Source organism: Macaca fascicularis, chromosome 4 (genome assembly GCF_037993035.2).
Source record: "Macaca fascicularis isolate 582-1 chromosome 4, T2T-MFA8v1.1".
NCBI classification, from domain to species: domain Eukaryota; kingdom Metazoa; phylum Chordata; class Mammalia; order Primates; family Cercopithecidae; genus Macaca; species Macaca fascicularis.
The window spans coordinates 87,688,131-87,706,827 of NC_088378.1; the positions used below are offsets into that span (position 1 = coordinate 87,688,131).

An 18,697-nucleotide genomic window follows, 5' to 3' on the forward strand; every position below is an offset into this window, starting at 1 on the left:
TCACTGTATTCGGCTTTTACTCTGAATGAAATGCGGAGTTAATGGAGGGTTTTGAGCAAAGGAGTAACATTATCTGAAATATTTTAAAAGGACTATTCTGACTGCTACTTTGAGGAGAATCTGTAGGGGAGCAGAAAAACCAGAAAGGAGGCTACTGCAATAATCCGGGTGAGCGATGACAATGACTTGGACTACGGTGGTACAAGTGAAGGAAGGTGGCAAGAAGAGGTCTGATTCTGGATAAATTATGAAGGCAGAGTCCAGGCTTTTGGCTTGAACAATCAGAATGATAAAGAGACAGTAGGAAAATGACAGATTTCAGGGGAAGATCAGGAGTTCAGTTTGGGGTATGTTAACTTTGAGGTGTGTATTGGATATCTAAGTGGAGGTATTAAAGAGGACATAAATGGACATAACAGCCTGGCACTGAGGAGAGAGGTGTAGGATTATGACTAAGCCCTGGGACACTGTAATGTTAAGATGTCAGAGAGAAGAGAAAGCACTAAAGGAGAATGTGAAGGAGCATGCACTGAGGTAGGAGAAAAACCAAGAAAGTCCTAGAAGTCCATTAAGAAAGGAGTGATGAACTGTTGTCAAATGCTGATAACAGGTTAATGCTAGATTTAGGAACATGGAGGTCACTGGTGACTTTGATCAAACTAGTTGTGATTGGAAGCAAAAACCTAATTGTAATCAGTTAAAGAGAGAATGGGAGAAGAATTGGAGACAGTGAGACAATACTTTCCAATTTTGGTGCATTCCAACTAACATTTTGTTTTAAAATAAAGAATAAAATTGTAAAGAAAATAGCAGAACTAACAAGTTTGAAAGCCACCATGTGAGATTAAAGAGAAATTTAAAAAAAAAAAAACATGTCTAAGATAGGTCTCATTAATGCCACAAAAGAGCGATTTATCTTTATCCAACTTGATTAAGAAATAATTATTTCACAACTGGCTGGGTACAGCGGCTCATGCCTGTAATCCCAGCACTTTGGGAGGCCGAGGCAGGCGGATCACGAGGTCAGGAGATTGAGACCATCCTGGCTAACACAGTGAAACCCTGTCTCTACTAAAAATACAAAAAGTTAGCTGGGTGAGGTGGCGGGCATCTGTAGTCCCAGCTACTTGGGAGGCTGAGGCAGGAGAATGGGGTGAACCCGGGAGGTGGAGCCGTGCAGTGAGCCGAGATCGCGCCATTGCACTCCAGCCTGGGTGACAAAGCGAGACTCCACCTCAAAAAAAAAAAAAAAAAAAAAAAAATTATTTCACTATCAGGTAAATGGTCCAAAAAATGCCTGTGATATCTAATGTATTAAAAGCTTTATAGGTAATCTGTCACAGGAGTTGAGAAAAACAATAAAGGCTTTATAGGTTGTCATTTTTTAAAAAAGTTTTCTTAACTAAGACGAAGATAATCATTAAGCAATCATTAAAAGCAATCATCCTGCAGGGCAGTGGAGTGTTCTGCTTCATCACGCAGAAAGTCCATAATTTCTGGTTAAGTATTAATTATATAAATGTCTGATTATAAGAACAGGCTACAAGAAAAAACTGGCCAATCCATGGCTAATGAAAACATCTTTTGCCTGATGAGTTTTCAAATTCTAAACAGACATTACCATTACTAGCCAGTTTTGAAAAATACTCAGAATTCAAACTTGCAAATGTAAATATATCAACGAAGACTGGAAGTTAAGAAAACAAAACAAAACAAAAAAGATGTAAAAATAATAAAAAGCACATTAAAAAAAAAAGCATGTAGAAATAAGAAACTGTCTTATTTGAGGACTAACACAACAAAGTAATTATGTAGTATCATAACAATGAAACAGAAACCAAAAGTATGTGTATCTCCTCCTAAGCCTTCATATTTCATATTAGGTGGCACTTCCTAGAGAAGCTGTCCAATCCCACAAATGGAGGTTAACTGTCCAGTCTACTGGTTTCTCGGCACCCTAGTCCTGACCCACCACAGCTCTTACTACTTTGTAGAGAGCTTTGTAACAGCTCTCTACTGTTTACATCAATCATTTGACCAAAATTCTGTATAGGTAAGGACCAGGGTTATCTTTGTTATCTGATCAGTGGTTTCAAAAAAAAAAGCATTTAAAAAACCTTTTTTTTTTTTTAATGGATGAGCAAGGCAATAACCATGCAATCATTATTAATTTCCTAACCTAATGCCTTTGTGAAGAACACTTTTTCTAAAGGGAACAGTTCTCAAACTGGCTCATCCTGGGAAGCACCTAGAAGTCATGGTGCCCTTTGTGGGATGCCATGCTTTTTTGTGGAATGTATCAAAAAGAATAAATTTAATTCATCACATGGTTAGAAGCAACTTTACTAAGTTCAAATACACACATACTTTATTGATGCAATTTTTTTTTTTTTTTGGATGGAGTCTCACTTAGTCACCCAGCCTAGAGTGCAGTGGCACAATCTTGGCTCACTGCAACCTCCACCTTCCAGGTTCAAGTGATTCTCCCACCTCAGCCTCCTGAGTAGCTGGAATTATAGGCACGCACCACCATGCCAGGTTAATGTTTGTATTTTTAGTAGAGACGGGGTTTCGCCATGTTAGCCAGGTTGGCTAACTCCTGCAACCTCCACCTCCTGGGTTCAAGCAATTCTCCTACCTCAGCCACCCTCATAGCTGGGACTACAGGTGTGTACCACCATGCCTGGCTAATTTTTGTATTTTTAGTAGAGACAGGGTTTCACTATGTTGGCCAGGCTGGTCTCCTGAACTCAGGTGATCCTCCTGCCTCGGCCTCCCAAACTGCTGGGATTATAGGTGTGAGCCACCATGCCTGGCCTATTGATGTAATTTTTAAAAGTACAGTCAGCCATCCATATCTGTGGGTCCCACATTGGTGGATTAAAACTTGGATTGAAACTATTTTGGGGGGTAGGAGGAGAGACTGTATAGAACATGTACAGACTTTTTTCTTGCCATTATTTTCTAAACAATATAGTGTAACAACTATTTACATAGCATTTATATTGTATTAGGTATTATAAGTAATGCAGAGATGATTTAGCATATATGGGAGGATGTGCAGAGGTTATATGCAAACACTATATACCATTTCATATATGGAACTTATGGTATCCTCTTAAAACCAATCCTCCACAGACAGTGATGGATGACTATATAACCCTGAGTTCACAAGAAAGAAAGAAAAAAGCAGTCAAAGTTTGATGAGTTATTTCTGAGTTTTTAAAATTAATATTTCCTAGTTATCTGTTCATTTTGCTAGCAGAAAAGTGGCAGTAGGCACTAAATGTTTAATAAAGAAAAACAAAATACAAACTCAGATCTTTTTTTCTGTTTACTGTGATAAAAACCATTAGCTCACTATTAGTAAACACCTCAGTCCAGTTTTGGAGCCAATTTGAGATCAACTGCCTACAGCCATTCAGCTTCTCCACAAATACTTTTCCTTTGATAGCGTCACTTTTTCCTCAAAAGCTCCCCCCGTCCCCGCTTTTTTTTTTTTTTTTTTTTTTTTTTTTACCTCCCCCTTTATTTTCTAGAAGTATTTCTCAAAGTATAGTCCCTGGGCCATCTGTCTGAACGTGCCAGAGTGCTTGTTAAATGCAAATTCCTGCTGAACCACCATACCAGTGTTCCCAACAGAAGCTCTGGGGAAAGAGCTGAAATGATTAATATCTCAGCTAATTATTTGACCTCCTGATCCGCCTACCTCCCAAAGTGCTGGGATTACAGGCATAAGCCACCTTGCTTGGCCGTATCTCAGCTAATTCTTATGCACATTGAAGCCTGGAAACCATTACATGAAAAACAGTGACTCTCAATATCTTTTGTTTTAAAGAAAACTTTAACATTCTGCCCCAAGCCTGATTTCATCATCTGTAAGCCTACAGATAATTGTGAAGGCCCTGATGTGATGAAAATTCAGGACTGGCAATTCCTTTTCTAAAACAAAGAAATTATATTAATTTATTTTATTTTTCATTTTTGTTATTAATTTTTTGAGACGGAGTCTCGCTCTGTTGTCCAGGCTGGAGTGCGGTGGCGCGATCTCGGTTCACTGCAACCTCTGCCTCCCGGGTTCAATTGATTCTCCTGCCTCAGCCTCCTGAGTAGCTGGGATTACAGGCATGTGCCACCATACACTAATTTTTGTATTTTTAGTAGAGACGGGGTTTCACCATGTTGGCCAGGCTGGTCTCGAACTCCTGACCTCAGGTGATCCACCCACCTCGGCCTCCCAAAGTGCTCGGATTACAGGCGTGAGCCACCATGCTCGGCCTATTTATTTATTTTTTTTTGAGACAGGGCCTCACTCTGTTGCCCAAGCTGGACTGCAGTGGTGCAATCACAGCTCACTGCAGCCTCAATCTCCTGGGCTAAAGTGATCTTCCTGCCTCAGCCTCCAAGTAGCTTGGACTATAGGCATGCACCACCACACTCATATGATTTTTGTATTTTTTTGTAGAGATGGGTTTTCTCCATGTTGCCCAGGCCAGTCTTTAACTCCTGGGCTCAAGCGATCTGCCTGCCTTGACCTCCCAAGTGCTGTAATTCATAGGTGTGAGCCACTGTGCCCTGCCAGAAATTATATTTTAATGATGTAGTCTCATAAAGCTCTTGGATAGATAAATCTACATCATCATAAGTTAGCTTATTAGGAAGCATATCATAGATTATGGAGCTGTGTCATTTTTCCTAAGTAGATCTTTAAATATTACCTAAAGTTGATCTGCAAAGTCAGGAAATCATGCATTACTTAGAGTCCAAATTTCTAGTCTCTTTGAACTAAGCTGAAGTGATCAAATGTTAGTATCATTATTCATTTTTTTTTTAACTCAATGAAAGCTCAGCTGACCTGCTAATATATTACTGTTCAAGTCAAAAGCCTTACTCAGAAATTAGAATAATTCCTTTAGCCTAAGGTAAATTCCTCCAGCTATCAATCACCTTCGATTTGTAAGTCTGTTTCTTTTCAAGTTCATAAGGTTATACTTAGGATAAGCAGACTAGACACTGTGGCTCCTTTCATTTATATCTGTGTCCTGTGCCAATATGACTAGTGTCAGGATGGGGTGGGGGGGATCTGAGTCCACAGAAGCTTGCTCTGCTGGTTTAAAATTTTGGATACACTCTGAACATGGACTACTGGCCACAAAACCATAAATTTCTTTTTATTATCACCTCTAAGTAACTGGAATATGGTTGAAAGAGTTTCAGCTCTATCAACTGTACAAAAGTCAATGTTTCTGGCCTTGGTTTCCTTATTTGAAAGAAAATGGAATAACTGTAGATGAGTAATTCTCAATTGATGAGGTAGGGGACATAAATTCCCCTAAGACATGGGGCACACTTTTCATTATCCCCAATTCAATAATCCACTGCTACTGGTATAAGAGTGTAGTACTCTTCAGCGCTGGCTGATCCAACATACTCCTTTAAGTTGAGGCTCTGACTTTTTTTTTTTTTTTTTTTTTTTTTTGAGATGGAGTCTCGCTTGGTTGCCCAGGCTGGAGTGCAATGGCAAGGTCTCAGCTCACTGCAACCTCTGCCTCCCAACTTTAAGCGATTCTCCTGCCTCAGCCTCCCGAGTAGCTAGGATTACAGGTGCCTGTTACCACGCCTGGCTAATTTTTTGTATTTTTAGTAGAGACGGGGTTTCACCATGTTGGTCAGGCTGGTCTCAATCTCCTGATCTCCTGATCTCGTGATCTGCCCCACCTCAGCCTCCCAAAGCACTGGGATTACAGGCGTGAGCCACTGTGCCCAGCTGGCTCTGATTTACAATAACCCTTAAAACCTTATTTATGCAAGGTTCTGTGAATTTTAAAAATATGAAAAATTACTGGCCTAGTGTTTGATTTCTAGATGGGTGTTTAGAAATTCTCTCTAATAGAGGGGTACAATTTTCCTCTTACAGTCTTTCACATCTGATAATGAAAAACAGTTGTACTTACCTAGTTCACTGCTGGGTTAGCATCATTTGTTACTACTTTCTGTTCCCAAATGGCTTTTTAATGGAAACATATCCTTATATAATGACACAGGGTTGAGTGAAAAATTAACCCGCTCATATCCCATATAGGGATGTGGTCTTCATACTCCAAGAGTTGACTGAGCAAGGAAAGGCAGAACACATGCAGAACCACTGCGCTCATGTCCAATCATGGCATATATTATAAATGCACACTTGCATGCTCCCCACACACATCAATGTCTGTTGCATACATTTAAAAAATAACTGTGATATAAAATTATGTTGGTCTTTTTCCACTAATAAATATGTGACATAAACATTCTCCCACATTATTACAGAGTCGCTGTAAATATTTTTTAAATGGTCACCAGATATTTCATCAAGTAGATGACATATTGTTTGTTTTATTTTCCAGGTTTCAACAGTTTTATTGGGAGGTTTTGTTTTCTGTGAAATACACTAGAGGTTGAGAAAGGGGACACATTCCCTTTATAAGATAAGGGTCTCCCACCACTAAAGAAAAGGCATGAGCCGTGACATACTGGGGTTTGAATCCACCTCCTTCTGCTTTGCCCACATTTCTTTTTTTTTTTTCTCCTTCTTTTATATGTATATTTTTGAGACCCAGGCTCAAAAATATACATTTTTTTTTATATGTATATTTTGTCACCCAGGCCCCAGTGAAGTGGTGCGATCTCAGCTCAAGGCAACCTTTGCCTCCCAGGCTCAAGTGATCCTCCCACTTCAGCCTCCGAGGACGGGACCACAGATGTGCACCACCATGCCAGGCTAATTTTTTTTTTTGTATTTTTGGCAGAGTGGGGGTTTCATCACGTTACCCAGGCTGGTCTCAAACTCCTGAGCTCAAGTGATCTGCCCACCTCGGCCTCCTAAAGTGTTGGGATTACAGTCATAAGCCACTGTGCCTGGCCTCTTCTTTCTCAACAATATCACAGAACACAAACATAAAGGCAAGAAATAAAAACAGCAAGATCAACCTCCAACAGGGCCACACCCAAGCCTTGTCCCACTCCCCAGGTTGGGTCAGACCTGGGAGGGGCTGGGGCAGCTACTCTGCAGTCCTCAGGCTGTAGGCTCAGAAGGGGTGGGACTAAATTAATAAATTAGAATAAACTGGGGGGAGGAATGCAACTCTGTGCTGGGAGGGCCCCTTCTCTCTAACACGCAAGAGAGTTGTTGGGGGAAGGTAGGAGGCCTCGCCAAAGGCCACTATGGTGGGGGTAAGAGCAGCGGGGGCAGAAGTCACCTTTTCTTCCATGTTCTTCCCAAACAAAGCAGAAGAATTAGGGGTAAAGGGATGTCTACAGCCATACTACTCTGAATGGGCTGGATATCATCTGATCTAAGATTATTTAAACGTGTCAGCTTCCACATACAGACTGAGTATCCCTATGTGAAATACTTGGGAACAGAAGCGTTCTGCATTTTGGATTTTTTCAGATTTTGGAATATTTGCTATATGTGCATAATGAGATTATCTTGAGAATTGGATGCATGTCTAAACACAAAATTCATTTATGTTTCAAATACATCTTGTACACATAGCTTGAAAGAAATTTCATACAATAATTTAAATAATTTTGTGCATGAAACAAGGTACACTGAATCATCAGAAAGCAAAGGTGTCACTATCTCGGCCAACTAGATGGACAATCAATCTGTAGTTGTTTGGTATCCCATCATTATTGACTCTTGAATTCATATGCAACCATTTTCTTACACTTATTCACATATAAGTACTTAACACTTAAAAAACAGGACACACCATTGGTACAGTGAAAAAATAATGTGTTCAGTGTAACTAAGTAATACCTGTATCAGTGTTAAACACCAGCAACAAATGATGGCAAGCTGAATAAACTGTGTGGTGTGCCTCTGTTTTGCTGCAACCCATTTCATGAGGTCAGATGTGGAATTTTCCACTTGTGGTATCACAAGTGCTCATCAAGTTTTGAAATTTGAAGTGTTTCAAATTTTAGAGGACTTTGATTTTCAGATTTTCAGATTAGAGATGCTCAATCTGTAAAAAGGATTTTTTCCTGAAAAATCATTTAAGCTGAATCTTATAAAAAATTTCAAGTAAGAAATTTAATTAGATTATGTTTCTAATAGTACCTTACCAGTTATTCCTTCCAAAGCGTCATTCAGGGATCATTTTAGTCTTTTCTGTAATGAGTTAAATAAAGTTTCAAGACAGGTGATGAGAATGGTCTCGTTAAGTTTAGGTGATGCCTACTGAGTATGCCTTAACTAAAAGTGTCCCCGACTTCTGGTCTACACCAAATCTGTACAAAGGAGAAAAGGCTGATTCAGCCCAGAGGTTCCCTGATTCCTTTCCTCTTTTCTAGGACCCAGACTGCTGCCTGTCCTTGCTGTAGGTATTATATTTGACCCGTAGTGCTTTTTACATTGCTTTGCTTTTGACTGCCCATGTTTCTGACCTCAGCTTAGCAAAATGAAATCTCACTTTCTATTTTTTGCTTCTGCTGTACTCAGATCTCCAAATCCGTATTTTAGATCTTAGCAAAGAATAGCAGAAGGTATAACAGCTTTGAAGTAAGACCTGGAGTAGAATCCTGGTTCCCTCAGCAGCTAGGTGGTCTCAGGCAAGTCACTTAATGCCTGTGTGTGTTTCAGATTCCTCAGGGGTAAAGTGTGACTAATAATATCTACCATAAAGGTATATTAAGAGTTTTAGATTGGAAAATGTACTGAGAGTGCCTAACAAAGTGCCTTGCACACAGCAAGCCTTCAATAAGCAATGGTTACTGCTGTCACCATTACTACTGCCACTCATGTTTCCTTACCCTTCTTTGGAACTGGCATTCTTGGTTCTTGACTGTACCCTAAGACAACTGGTGTTGGGAGGTTCAGAACAAAAAGAACAAGTTCCTCTTTGACAAAAGAATCTATGAATTTGGGAACATCTCACTGGAGAAGGAAGACAATTACTAATCACAAAGCTTAAAAGAGAAAACCCTGGAAGATTCAACTGGGTGTATAAGATAGGTATATTTACTTGAATAGAAAGCAAAATAAGTCTCAGAAATACTCTAGTTAACATAAGCTTATAAATACATAGAAATCTTATTGGGAATTTTTAGTTTCCTTATGGGTTAAAAAAATAAGAAAAAATAAATCTTATTGGGATTTTAAAAAATGAAATAAAACACAGCTTTTCAGAGGTAATCTAGTTTCCATGGGGAGATATTTTTCCAGATAGCATGAAATTCATTTTCTATCTTAAGCTGCACCTGCTAGATTACTAATATTTGTATTATGAAGTCTCTGGATTTAAAGTGCTTTCAGTGTGAATTTTCCTCCTACTGTGCCCATCTGTTCTTTTCTTGTGGGCCCAGAGGAAAGCAAGACTTAATAAATATTCAGTTTTCAGACTTCTTTAAAATATTTTTATATAAGCATTTACAACCTCTGAGGAAAATTATAAAACTGGCGAAACTTAGCTCACATTTGATTTCCCCTTATCACTATCCAAGTGTCATTATTTTTATGGAAGACTAAAAAGTAACTATATATATAAGAAGTGAAATCAAGTAATATAAATAATAACTTTAACACTAAGATATCTTATTTACTTGTATATTATTAGATAAATAATTTATGAATTAGCCAATGTTAAGGTGGGGGAAGGCACCAAGGCCACTGCCTACTCCTTGCTGTTCCTAATCAAGGTCAGCTGTGACCACTGGGTACATCTCACCCAGTGATGCTCTTCCTCCACTCAACCAGATTGGCGACATGGTGACCTCACTTTTCATGAATAACTTGTTTTCCCTGCCATGATGTCAAGTTGGCTGGATTCAAATGATCCATAGCTGAGCTCTCATAGGGTAGTGTCAGTATTTGACTAAACAATCATGGATTTTCCTTTAAAAACCACAAGCTCAAATGCAAGGTTAAACCAGCAAAGAAATGGAGAGTTGCTATATTAAAAACATCATAAGCTACATGGATAAATTCAAGATATATGCAATTATTCTTAGACACAACATGGCTATTTATGAAACTTTTTGGCAGGCAGGGTTCTAGAGGAAGGTGCTACTTACTGGCAGGCTTATAGCAGACAAAAACAGAAAAACAAGAAAAAACAAAACTACCTCAGCAGCTGCAAGACTGATGCATACTCCTCTGAATCCCATATGTTCTTTTCTAAACATGTGCAGTACAACTCTCTGATCTGTAAGTGAACAACACATTTGTGAGGAACCAAAAGCGTATACACACTACTAGTCTGGCAAAATCATTTCTGGTCAACACAAAAAAATTAATGTTATTAAAAGTCATTTTCTTTAGATAACAATAGACTTGGCATATATCTCATGGATCAGGCTTTATAAGAATGCAATTTACATAAAAGTAAAATGAGACTATACTGAGATTGGCTGATATCACTGGTCATTTTAAAAGAAGAAACCGATAAAGGAAAAATGAGAAAAAAAAGGCTCATTTAAGGCTCAATGGCAAAAATCACCTCATGAACAAGTCATTCTATTTTTTTTTTTTTTTTTTTTTTTTAAGACGGAGTCTACTCTGTCATCCAGGCTGGAGTGCAGTGATCTCAGCTCAATGCAATCTCCACCTCCCAGGTTCAAGCCATCCTCCTGCCTCAGCTTCCCTCGCAGCTGGGACTACAGGCGTGTGCCACCACACCGGGCTAATTTTTGTATTTTTAGTAGAGACAGGGTTTTACCATGTTGGCCAGGCTGGTCTTGAACTGCTGACCTCATGTGATCCACCTGCCTTGGCTTCTCAAAGTGCTGGGATTACAGGCATGAGTCACTGCACCCAGCCAACAAGTCATTCTTACATTCTGGTATTTGTTCTCCAAAGCTTTGAGCTAAGATGACCTAGGAATATAGAATTCCTCCGCTAAAATCTACTCTACAGATGGTTGATAGGTTTATGGTATGACATAAAGGCCAGCTGAGCATAATTTTTCAAGGAACAGAAGTACTGCTTCTCTTTTTATTCTGAGTATAGTGCAAGGTTAACTATCAAACATTCTCAAACAAATTCCTTCTTCCATTAAGGAAAGAGAAACAGCTCTCTCAGTATAGGTGATAAGGAAGTATTAAAGAAGGAAAGTTCAAATGCCTTAGTACAAAAACATTGTAGGGGAAGCAACACCACTGGGATTCATATGGCTGTTTCTAGCTGTGGCCATCTGAACAAAAAACAATTTCAATTACCAGTAATGTGTACAGCTGGAATGGATTTAGATTATGCTCTCATTGTAAAGATTGGCTTCATTTCACATTCTGATGCCTAAATGCTACAAAAACCAAAGCAAGAAAATACTAACATTCCTACTTCATAGATTCCAAATGAGGTGGCTTGGATTACCTGTCGACCTAGTGGATACTTGGGAAGAGAAGAGGTGAACTTATGAAGACATCTCAAAACCAGGAAGTAATTCATATGATAAACATGCAGGTTTTCTAGTAATAATTGTGTTTCCTCCTAAAAATCACAGAATATATTATTAATACATAAGTCAGCTGATAAAAGAGCATAATAATACAACCTACTTCATGGCTATATAAAATTTCTGGAAAACTGACAAGAAGATTCAAAACTACAAATTAATTTATGAAAATTTGAAATACATATAAAATCCAGAATACAGGCTGAGCATTTCCGATTTAGTATCAAGTCTGGTGATATTTTACACATGTTAGAATTGACACTGTATTTTAATCTCCTGGTATCTCTAGCATTCCCACAATACCTTGGGCCCCAAAATTACAAGTGTGTAAGAAAGCACCTTATTGGATGCTTGCCTGTGCCCATCACCTGCTGCGCACCACAGTGAGGGAAGGTGCTTTATCCTCCACTGTGCTAGCATCAGAAGAGTGAGATCACCAGACAGAATGGTACCAGCCTAATGAACTTGCTGAAGTTCTGCTTATGATGTATACTTTTCCTAAAGTACTGCTCAAGTGTGTTAGTGTGTTTGAAGGGGAAAATGAAAAGACTATGGCAGAAACACAAGTGATTCTGATGAGTCCCTGCCTCTTGCTGAGATCTCCAATACTGGTTTTATTTGCTTTACCAATTAAGAAAAAAAAAAAAGAATAAAAAAATAAATAAATCTGAAGCCAACAAGCTTTATAATTTAGAATCTAGCAAGAATGATGACATGAGGGAGTAGGTCTTAAGAAATCTATGCAGGTGTGGTGGCTCACACCTGTAATCCCAGCACTTTGGAAGGCTGAGGCAGGAGGATAGCTCGAGTTTAGGAGTTTAAGACCTGGGTGAACAACATAGTGAGACCTCATTTGTATTAAAAAAAAAAAAAAACCCACAACCGAAAACTAGCCCTACTCTCCATATTAGAGATTTAGATACAGGAAAAGAAGAAAAGAAAAGAAATCTATGGATGATTAATCTCACAAAACAGTTTCAAAAGGTTTTGTTGGGGGGAGAGAGATGTTTTCTAGAGCCTCCTGAAATAGTTTAGAAATATTTTAAAACATGATATCCTATGAAGTAATTTTCAGGCCTCAATTCCTTTTATAACTGCTTACTCTGTAACATTTTCTTAAAGGATTATCATCTGTGCCACGGTTTTCAATATCTTTCTCCTTTAAAAAGTCAAATAAAGGCTTTGCTGAGCTGTGTCTTTATTTCAGTAATATCTTGCAGATACCCATTATTTTTAGTGGTCAAACATTTAGAAAATAACTCAGATATCAATAAATTCAAGCAAATCTAACCTCTATAAAGCAATAAATATGATATATCTTCCTAAACACCAACTCACTTAGGAAATCAATTCCTTGGTCAACGATCTATGAGTCATTACCTGAAAGCACAGGGCAGATTAAATAAAAGTTTTTAGCACCTAAATGTTTTTCCCTCCCATTATTTGAGTTGATTGGTAATTTCAAAATCTGTCTCCTATCATAACAAAATCTATGTCTCCTATCATAACAAAAGTAGCCATAATCAAAAATTGTTTTAACCACCACTGGGAGGGTATACTTTAGTTCTAAACTTTAGTTCTTTAGTTTTTTACTGTGTGCCATGACATACAGATGGCATAAAGCCATTAATTGCCTTGATGTGTGCTTAAATAGCTTTTAAATAGGGGGAATATTTTGAAGAAAATGAACTCTATTACTGAATAATAATCATACTGCATGCTACTTGTGCTCCCTATTTTCTTTTGCCTTGAGGAATAGCTATGTGTACAAGTATCTGCGTGATGCAGTAGAAGTGAGTATCTTCGTTCCATTTACTTGGATAAGGAGAGAAAATAAATACTTTACACACTATAGGGCAATACTGCATACTCAAGGAACATACCTGCCCTGGAATAAGTGTTCGATGAGGGATATAAACATGTTTTTCTCCTAGGTGGTCTTATTTCTTTCATACTTTTCACTGTGTGGTGCATCCCTGTGTTGAGTAGAGTTCTAGTGTTTAAAAACTGTTTTGTTTTGTTATAATCATTATTTTTATTTTAAAATAAAAATAAAAATTTTAAGATGAAGTCCCACTCTCTGCTCACTGCAACCTCCACCTCCCAGGTTCAAGCGATTCTCCTGCCTCAGCCTCCCGAGTAGCTGGGATTACAGGTGCCCACCACCACACCTGGCTAACATTTTGTATTTTTAGTAGAGATGAAGTTTTACCCTGTTGGCCATGCTGGTCTTGATCTCCTGACCTCAAGTGATCCACCCACCTCAGCCACCCAAAGTGCTGGGATTACAGGTGTGAGCCACCGTGACTGGCCTAGAAAATGTTTTGTATTGTATTGTTGTTTTGTTCCATACAACATGGCAGACTAGATCATCTGGCGCTCAACTGAGGAAATGGTGATTGGTTCCAACAATGGGGAAAGAAACTGGCTATGATGGACTTAACGAATGAGAGGTTTGCTGTACCTTTCTAAGGGATTTTTCAAGAGTAATTTTGACCATCCCAGATCTTCACCTTATGTGCTGACTTTAGAACCTAATCTCCACATAATAAAGGTTTCATTGTTATTTATATGTGTTTTTATCAATTGCAACAAAAAACATCACAAATGATTAGCATTTTCTTATAACCTGTCCTGTAAGTTCTCCATCTTACCTAGATACCTGCACATATGTAACTGCCTTTACTTATTCAAAACAGTAATTTTTTGTTTGCTTGTTTTGTGGAGATGAAGTCTTCTTCTGTTGCTCAGGCTGGAGTGCACTGGCGCGATCTCAGCTCACTGCAAACTCTGTCTCCCAGGCTCAAGCTGTTCTCCTGCCTCAGCCTCCTGAGTAGCTGGGATTACAGGTGTCTGCCACAATGCCCAGTTAATTTTTGTATTTTTAGCAGAGATGGGATTTCACTGTGTTGGCCAGGCTGGTCTCAAACTTCTAACCTCAAGTGATCTGCCCACCTTGGCCTTCCAAAATGTTGGGATTAGAGGCATGAGACACTGCACCCGGCCTTAAAACAATAATTCTTAATGTACTTGTGGACACTATTTTACAAACTCAAACCTGTAAAAGGTTTTGATATATGAGAAAATTTTTGGGCTGGGCGGGGTGGCTCACGCCTGTAATCCCAGCACTTTGGGAGGCCGAGATGGGTGGATCACCTGAGGTCAGGAGTTCAAGACCAGCCTGGCCAACCTGGAGAAACCCCGTCTGTACTAAAAATACAAAAATTAGCTGGGTGTGGTGGCAGGCACCTGTAATCCCAGCTACTTGGGAGGCTGAGGCAGGAGAATCACTTGAACCCGGGAGACGGAGGCTGTAGTGAGCCAAGATCGCACCATTGCACTCCAGCCTGGGAGACAGAGTGAGACTCGGTCTCAAAAAAAAAAAAAAATTCCATTGAATACATTACAGCAGCATCATACCATGTACATGTGAAAATAAAGCCTTTTGAAATATTAACCCTACTTTGCATTCATTAAATTTTTCCTCAGGCATTTTTTCTGTATACTAGTCATAGCTGTCACCATTTTGTTTCATAATTGTGTTTAGAATGATTCCTTTCTACAGAGATACACTTTGTCTAGGAATATGCATTATTTACTAAAGAGATATGCTTTCTCTGTTCTTGAAGCATGAAGACTTCTTAGTCTTTACTCACTTTCGACAAAGGAACAGAAATATTTATCTGCTATAAGAAAAACAGGCTTGGCATAGTGGTTCACACCCATAATCCCAGCACTTTGGGAGGCCATAGCTGGGGGATCACTTGAGCCCACGAGTTCAAGACCAGCTTGATAGTGAGCAACAAAGCAAGAGACCCTGTCTCTACCAAAAAAAAAAAAAAAATTTAAATGAGCTGGGCATGGTGGCATGTGCCTGTAGTCCCAGATACTCAGGAGGCTGAGGTAGGAATGACTGCTTGAGCCCAGAAAGTCAAGGTTGCAGCAAGCTATGATTGCACCACTGTACTCCAGCCTGGGTGACAGAGCGAAACTGTCTCAAAAAGAAAAAAGAAAAGCAAAGCAATACATAGCAGCCTCCTTGCTCTTCAAATATGGCAAACATGCTCCAACCTCAGGTCCTTTCTACCTGCTTAGAATTCCCTTCCTTCAGATTCTTGAATGGCAAGCTCTGTGACTTCCTTTAGGTCTTTACTCAAAATTTACCCTCTCAGTCAGGTCCTTTTCTAAAATTCCGATTCCACTTCCAATGCATATGAACTTCATATCCCTCTTCTCTGCTTCATTGTTTTTACCTCAGCACTTATCACTAACAGATATTTTACTTATTTATCTTATTTATTGTCTGTCTCCCTGATACAATGAAAAAGGTAGAAGTTTTGGCTGTTTGGTTCACTCCTGTATTCTCAAAACCTAGATTAACACCTGGCACATAATAGGCACTAGAAAAATATTGGTTAAATGAAGAGTACATTAATGAATGAAGACCAAACACTCAGTCTCTCTTTTATTTATTTTTAATTTTTGAGACAGGATCTTGCTCTAGCGACCAGGCTGGAATGCAGTGGTGCGATCTTAGCTCACTGCAGCCTTTACCTCCCAGGGTCAAGTGATCCTCTTGTCTCAGCCTTCCAAGTAGCTGGGACTATATATAGGTCCACACCACCACACCTGGCTAATTTTTGTATTTTTTTTTTTTTTTTGTAGAGATGGGGTCTCATTATGTTGCCCAGGCTGATCTGCTTGCCTTGGCCTCCCGAAGAGATGGGATTACAGGTGTGGGCCACCGTGCCCAGCCTCAGTCTCTTTTTTAAGTAAGAGCAACCATATTTTGTCTTGCTGGATGTGGTCTATATTTCCTGATTTTTCAAAAGTCTGAATTTGTAATGTAAAATTTCTCAATATGTAAATATTGGTTCCAACATTTTTATTAAATGTATGTTTAAAAAACACATTTACATTAGACTGTGGGTTGCCTCTTAATGTGCAATATACCCTCTTAAATTAGTAATCTCCAACCTCATCAATCCTGTCTGTTATTCATACAAAAATCATTCACTGATAGCATGTCTTTTGCAGTAACATGGATGGAGCTGGAGGCCAGTATCCTAAGTGAAAGAACTCAGAAACAGAAAATCAAATACCACATGTTCTCACTTATAAGTGAGAGCTAAATAATAGGTACACATGTATATACAGAGGGAAATAACAGACACTGTGGACTCCAAAAGGGGTAGGGTTGGGAGGGGTGAGGGCAGAGAAATTATTTATTAGGTACAATATTCACTATTCAGGTGATGGGCACACTAGAAGCCAAAACCTCACCGTCATACAATATGTAACAAACTTGCACCTGAAACCCCCTGAATCTATTTTTAAAAAATCATATATCGTTGTTTACTTATACCACAGAGCCCCTATTATTATTGAGCTAGCTGCTTTCTCTGGAGGAGAAGTCAATATATATGTAAAACTTATATAGGTAAAGAGAAAAAGGCTAGGCAGAATTACATTTGCCAGGCATTTATCTCTCTTCTGCTTCCATAGTACTTAACACTTTTGTCTCTAGAATTGTATGTATAGGGGTGAACAGTGACCTCAGATTATAAAATACAGTATGTAAAAATGACTATAAACTTCTGTAATTTCTTTTCAATCAATTCACTGATCATTAAAAACAGACTATTGAATTTTAGGATTAAGAGATATCAGCTGTCTAAGAACAAAGCATTTTCTCATTTATCATCTTGTTATAACTAAGCCTTATTTTTCTCATTAGAGAAAAATGCTGGCTGGCAGTGTTTTCCAGACTTGACTTAGCATATTACTGCCATCTAATAAGAATGCCAAACCACAGCTTTCTCCTAGCACTTATGCGGCAAAAGTGCTAGTCCTCTCATCTGTCTCTGCCTTTTGTTCTCCATATTCCTACCCCAGTAGTGTAGATCAAGAGAAGCACTTGACAAAGAGTTTGAATTTAAATGATTAATTCCTGACACACTAGGCTAATGCCTAGCTCATTTGATCAATTTGATAGACTGCAATTGTTTTCCTTTTTCCTCTACTTTTTCATTTATTATTTTTTTCTAAGAAATTTTCTTCCCCCTATCTGCCCCGTAGGTCTGACAAAAGAAACAGAAAGAGGTGGGGGCAAAGGTGAAAGGCATGTCTCCATCAAACTCATGAACTGATTTTGTGCCTTTTGATGAGACACCATGATAAGCATACTAAACGGTGAAAAGAAGTCCTTACTCTACCATGAACTTGCTCTACGACCTCAGATATTTCACTTCCTTTCTCTTGGCTGCAGTTCTTCATTTGTGAAATGAGGGTGCTAAAGAAGTTCAAGGTTTATTTCCCACTCTGAAAGGATTTAAAATCTACTTGGGAAAACAGGTATAAAGACATGAAACATCAACAAGTAAGAATAATAAAACTTCAACTGTCACCTACATGGGAATGAATCTAAGCTTTCTACATAGTATGAAGATTTTCAGTATTTCATCAGCTGTACCAGGTCTTCTAATGTCCCTCCTTAGTAGGAAATTCCCAGCGAATTACCTACAAATGTACATTGTTTAGTCAGGTAACGTTTTAAATTTTAATTTATTTTAAGTTCTGGGATACATGCGCAGGATGTGCAGGTTTCTTACTTAGGTAAACATGTGCCATGGTGGTTTGCTGCACCTATCAACCCACCACCTAGGTATTAAGCCCCGCATGCATTAGCTATTTGTCCTGATGCTCTCCCTCTGACCTGCGTTCTCATTGTTCAGCTCCCACTTACAAATAAGAACATGTGGTGCTTGGTTTTCTTTTCCTATGTTAGTTTTAGTCAGCTAAATTTTCACATTTAAAAGTACACTTTTAAAAAAACCCATTACTAAGTTCATTAAATTCAAAGTTGACATATAGTTTTGAAGAAGTGGGGCCCTAATTTTGAGGGAGTAAAGGTTTTTGTTAACATCTTGCTTCTAGTCAGAAGATAACAGATTAATCACTTGTTTAGGTGGGAACTTAATAGATGAGTTCTAGCTTAAGAAAATGAGGTAATGGAGCAAACAATAACAAATGCTTCCTTCTAGGGAGGCAGTCTAATTTAGTAGTTCTTAAAGTGTGGTTTCCAGTTATAAAGATTGTAAATTTCTCTGGAATATACAATGAGGTCTATCTCTTAGACACTTGAATATAGAAAATGGGAACAAAATGATAAACTCTAATGCCAGACATGTCTATACAACTATATAACATAAGAATATTATAAATATTACATATAGATTGTATATTATAATACATAA

The 18,697-nt window shown here is 38.6% G+C and overlaps 1 protein-coding gene across 11 annotated transcripts in view; it reads right to left on the reverse strand.

The window, feature by feature from the left end:
* The window catches only part of ORC3 (origin recognition complex subunit 3), a 72,273-nt gene that overhangs the window by 19,317 nt on the left and 34,259 nt on the right, over window positions 1-18,697 (reverse strand). For all 11 annotated transcript variants that reach the window (XR_012433622.1, XM_074037496.1, XM_074037498.1 and 8 more), the window contains 2 exons: window positions 11,360-11,476; window positions 10,114-10,193 (listed from right to left, as the gene is read on the reverse strand). Coding sequence is in view for 10 of the 11 variants with exons in the window: in XM_074037496.1 (XP_073893597.1) it covers window positions 10,114-10,193; window positions 11,360-11,476 (197 nt within the window). In the remaining variant the exon portion in view is untranslated. The remainder of the gene's footprint in view (window positions 1-10,113; window positions 10,194-11,359; window positions 11,477-18,697) is intronic.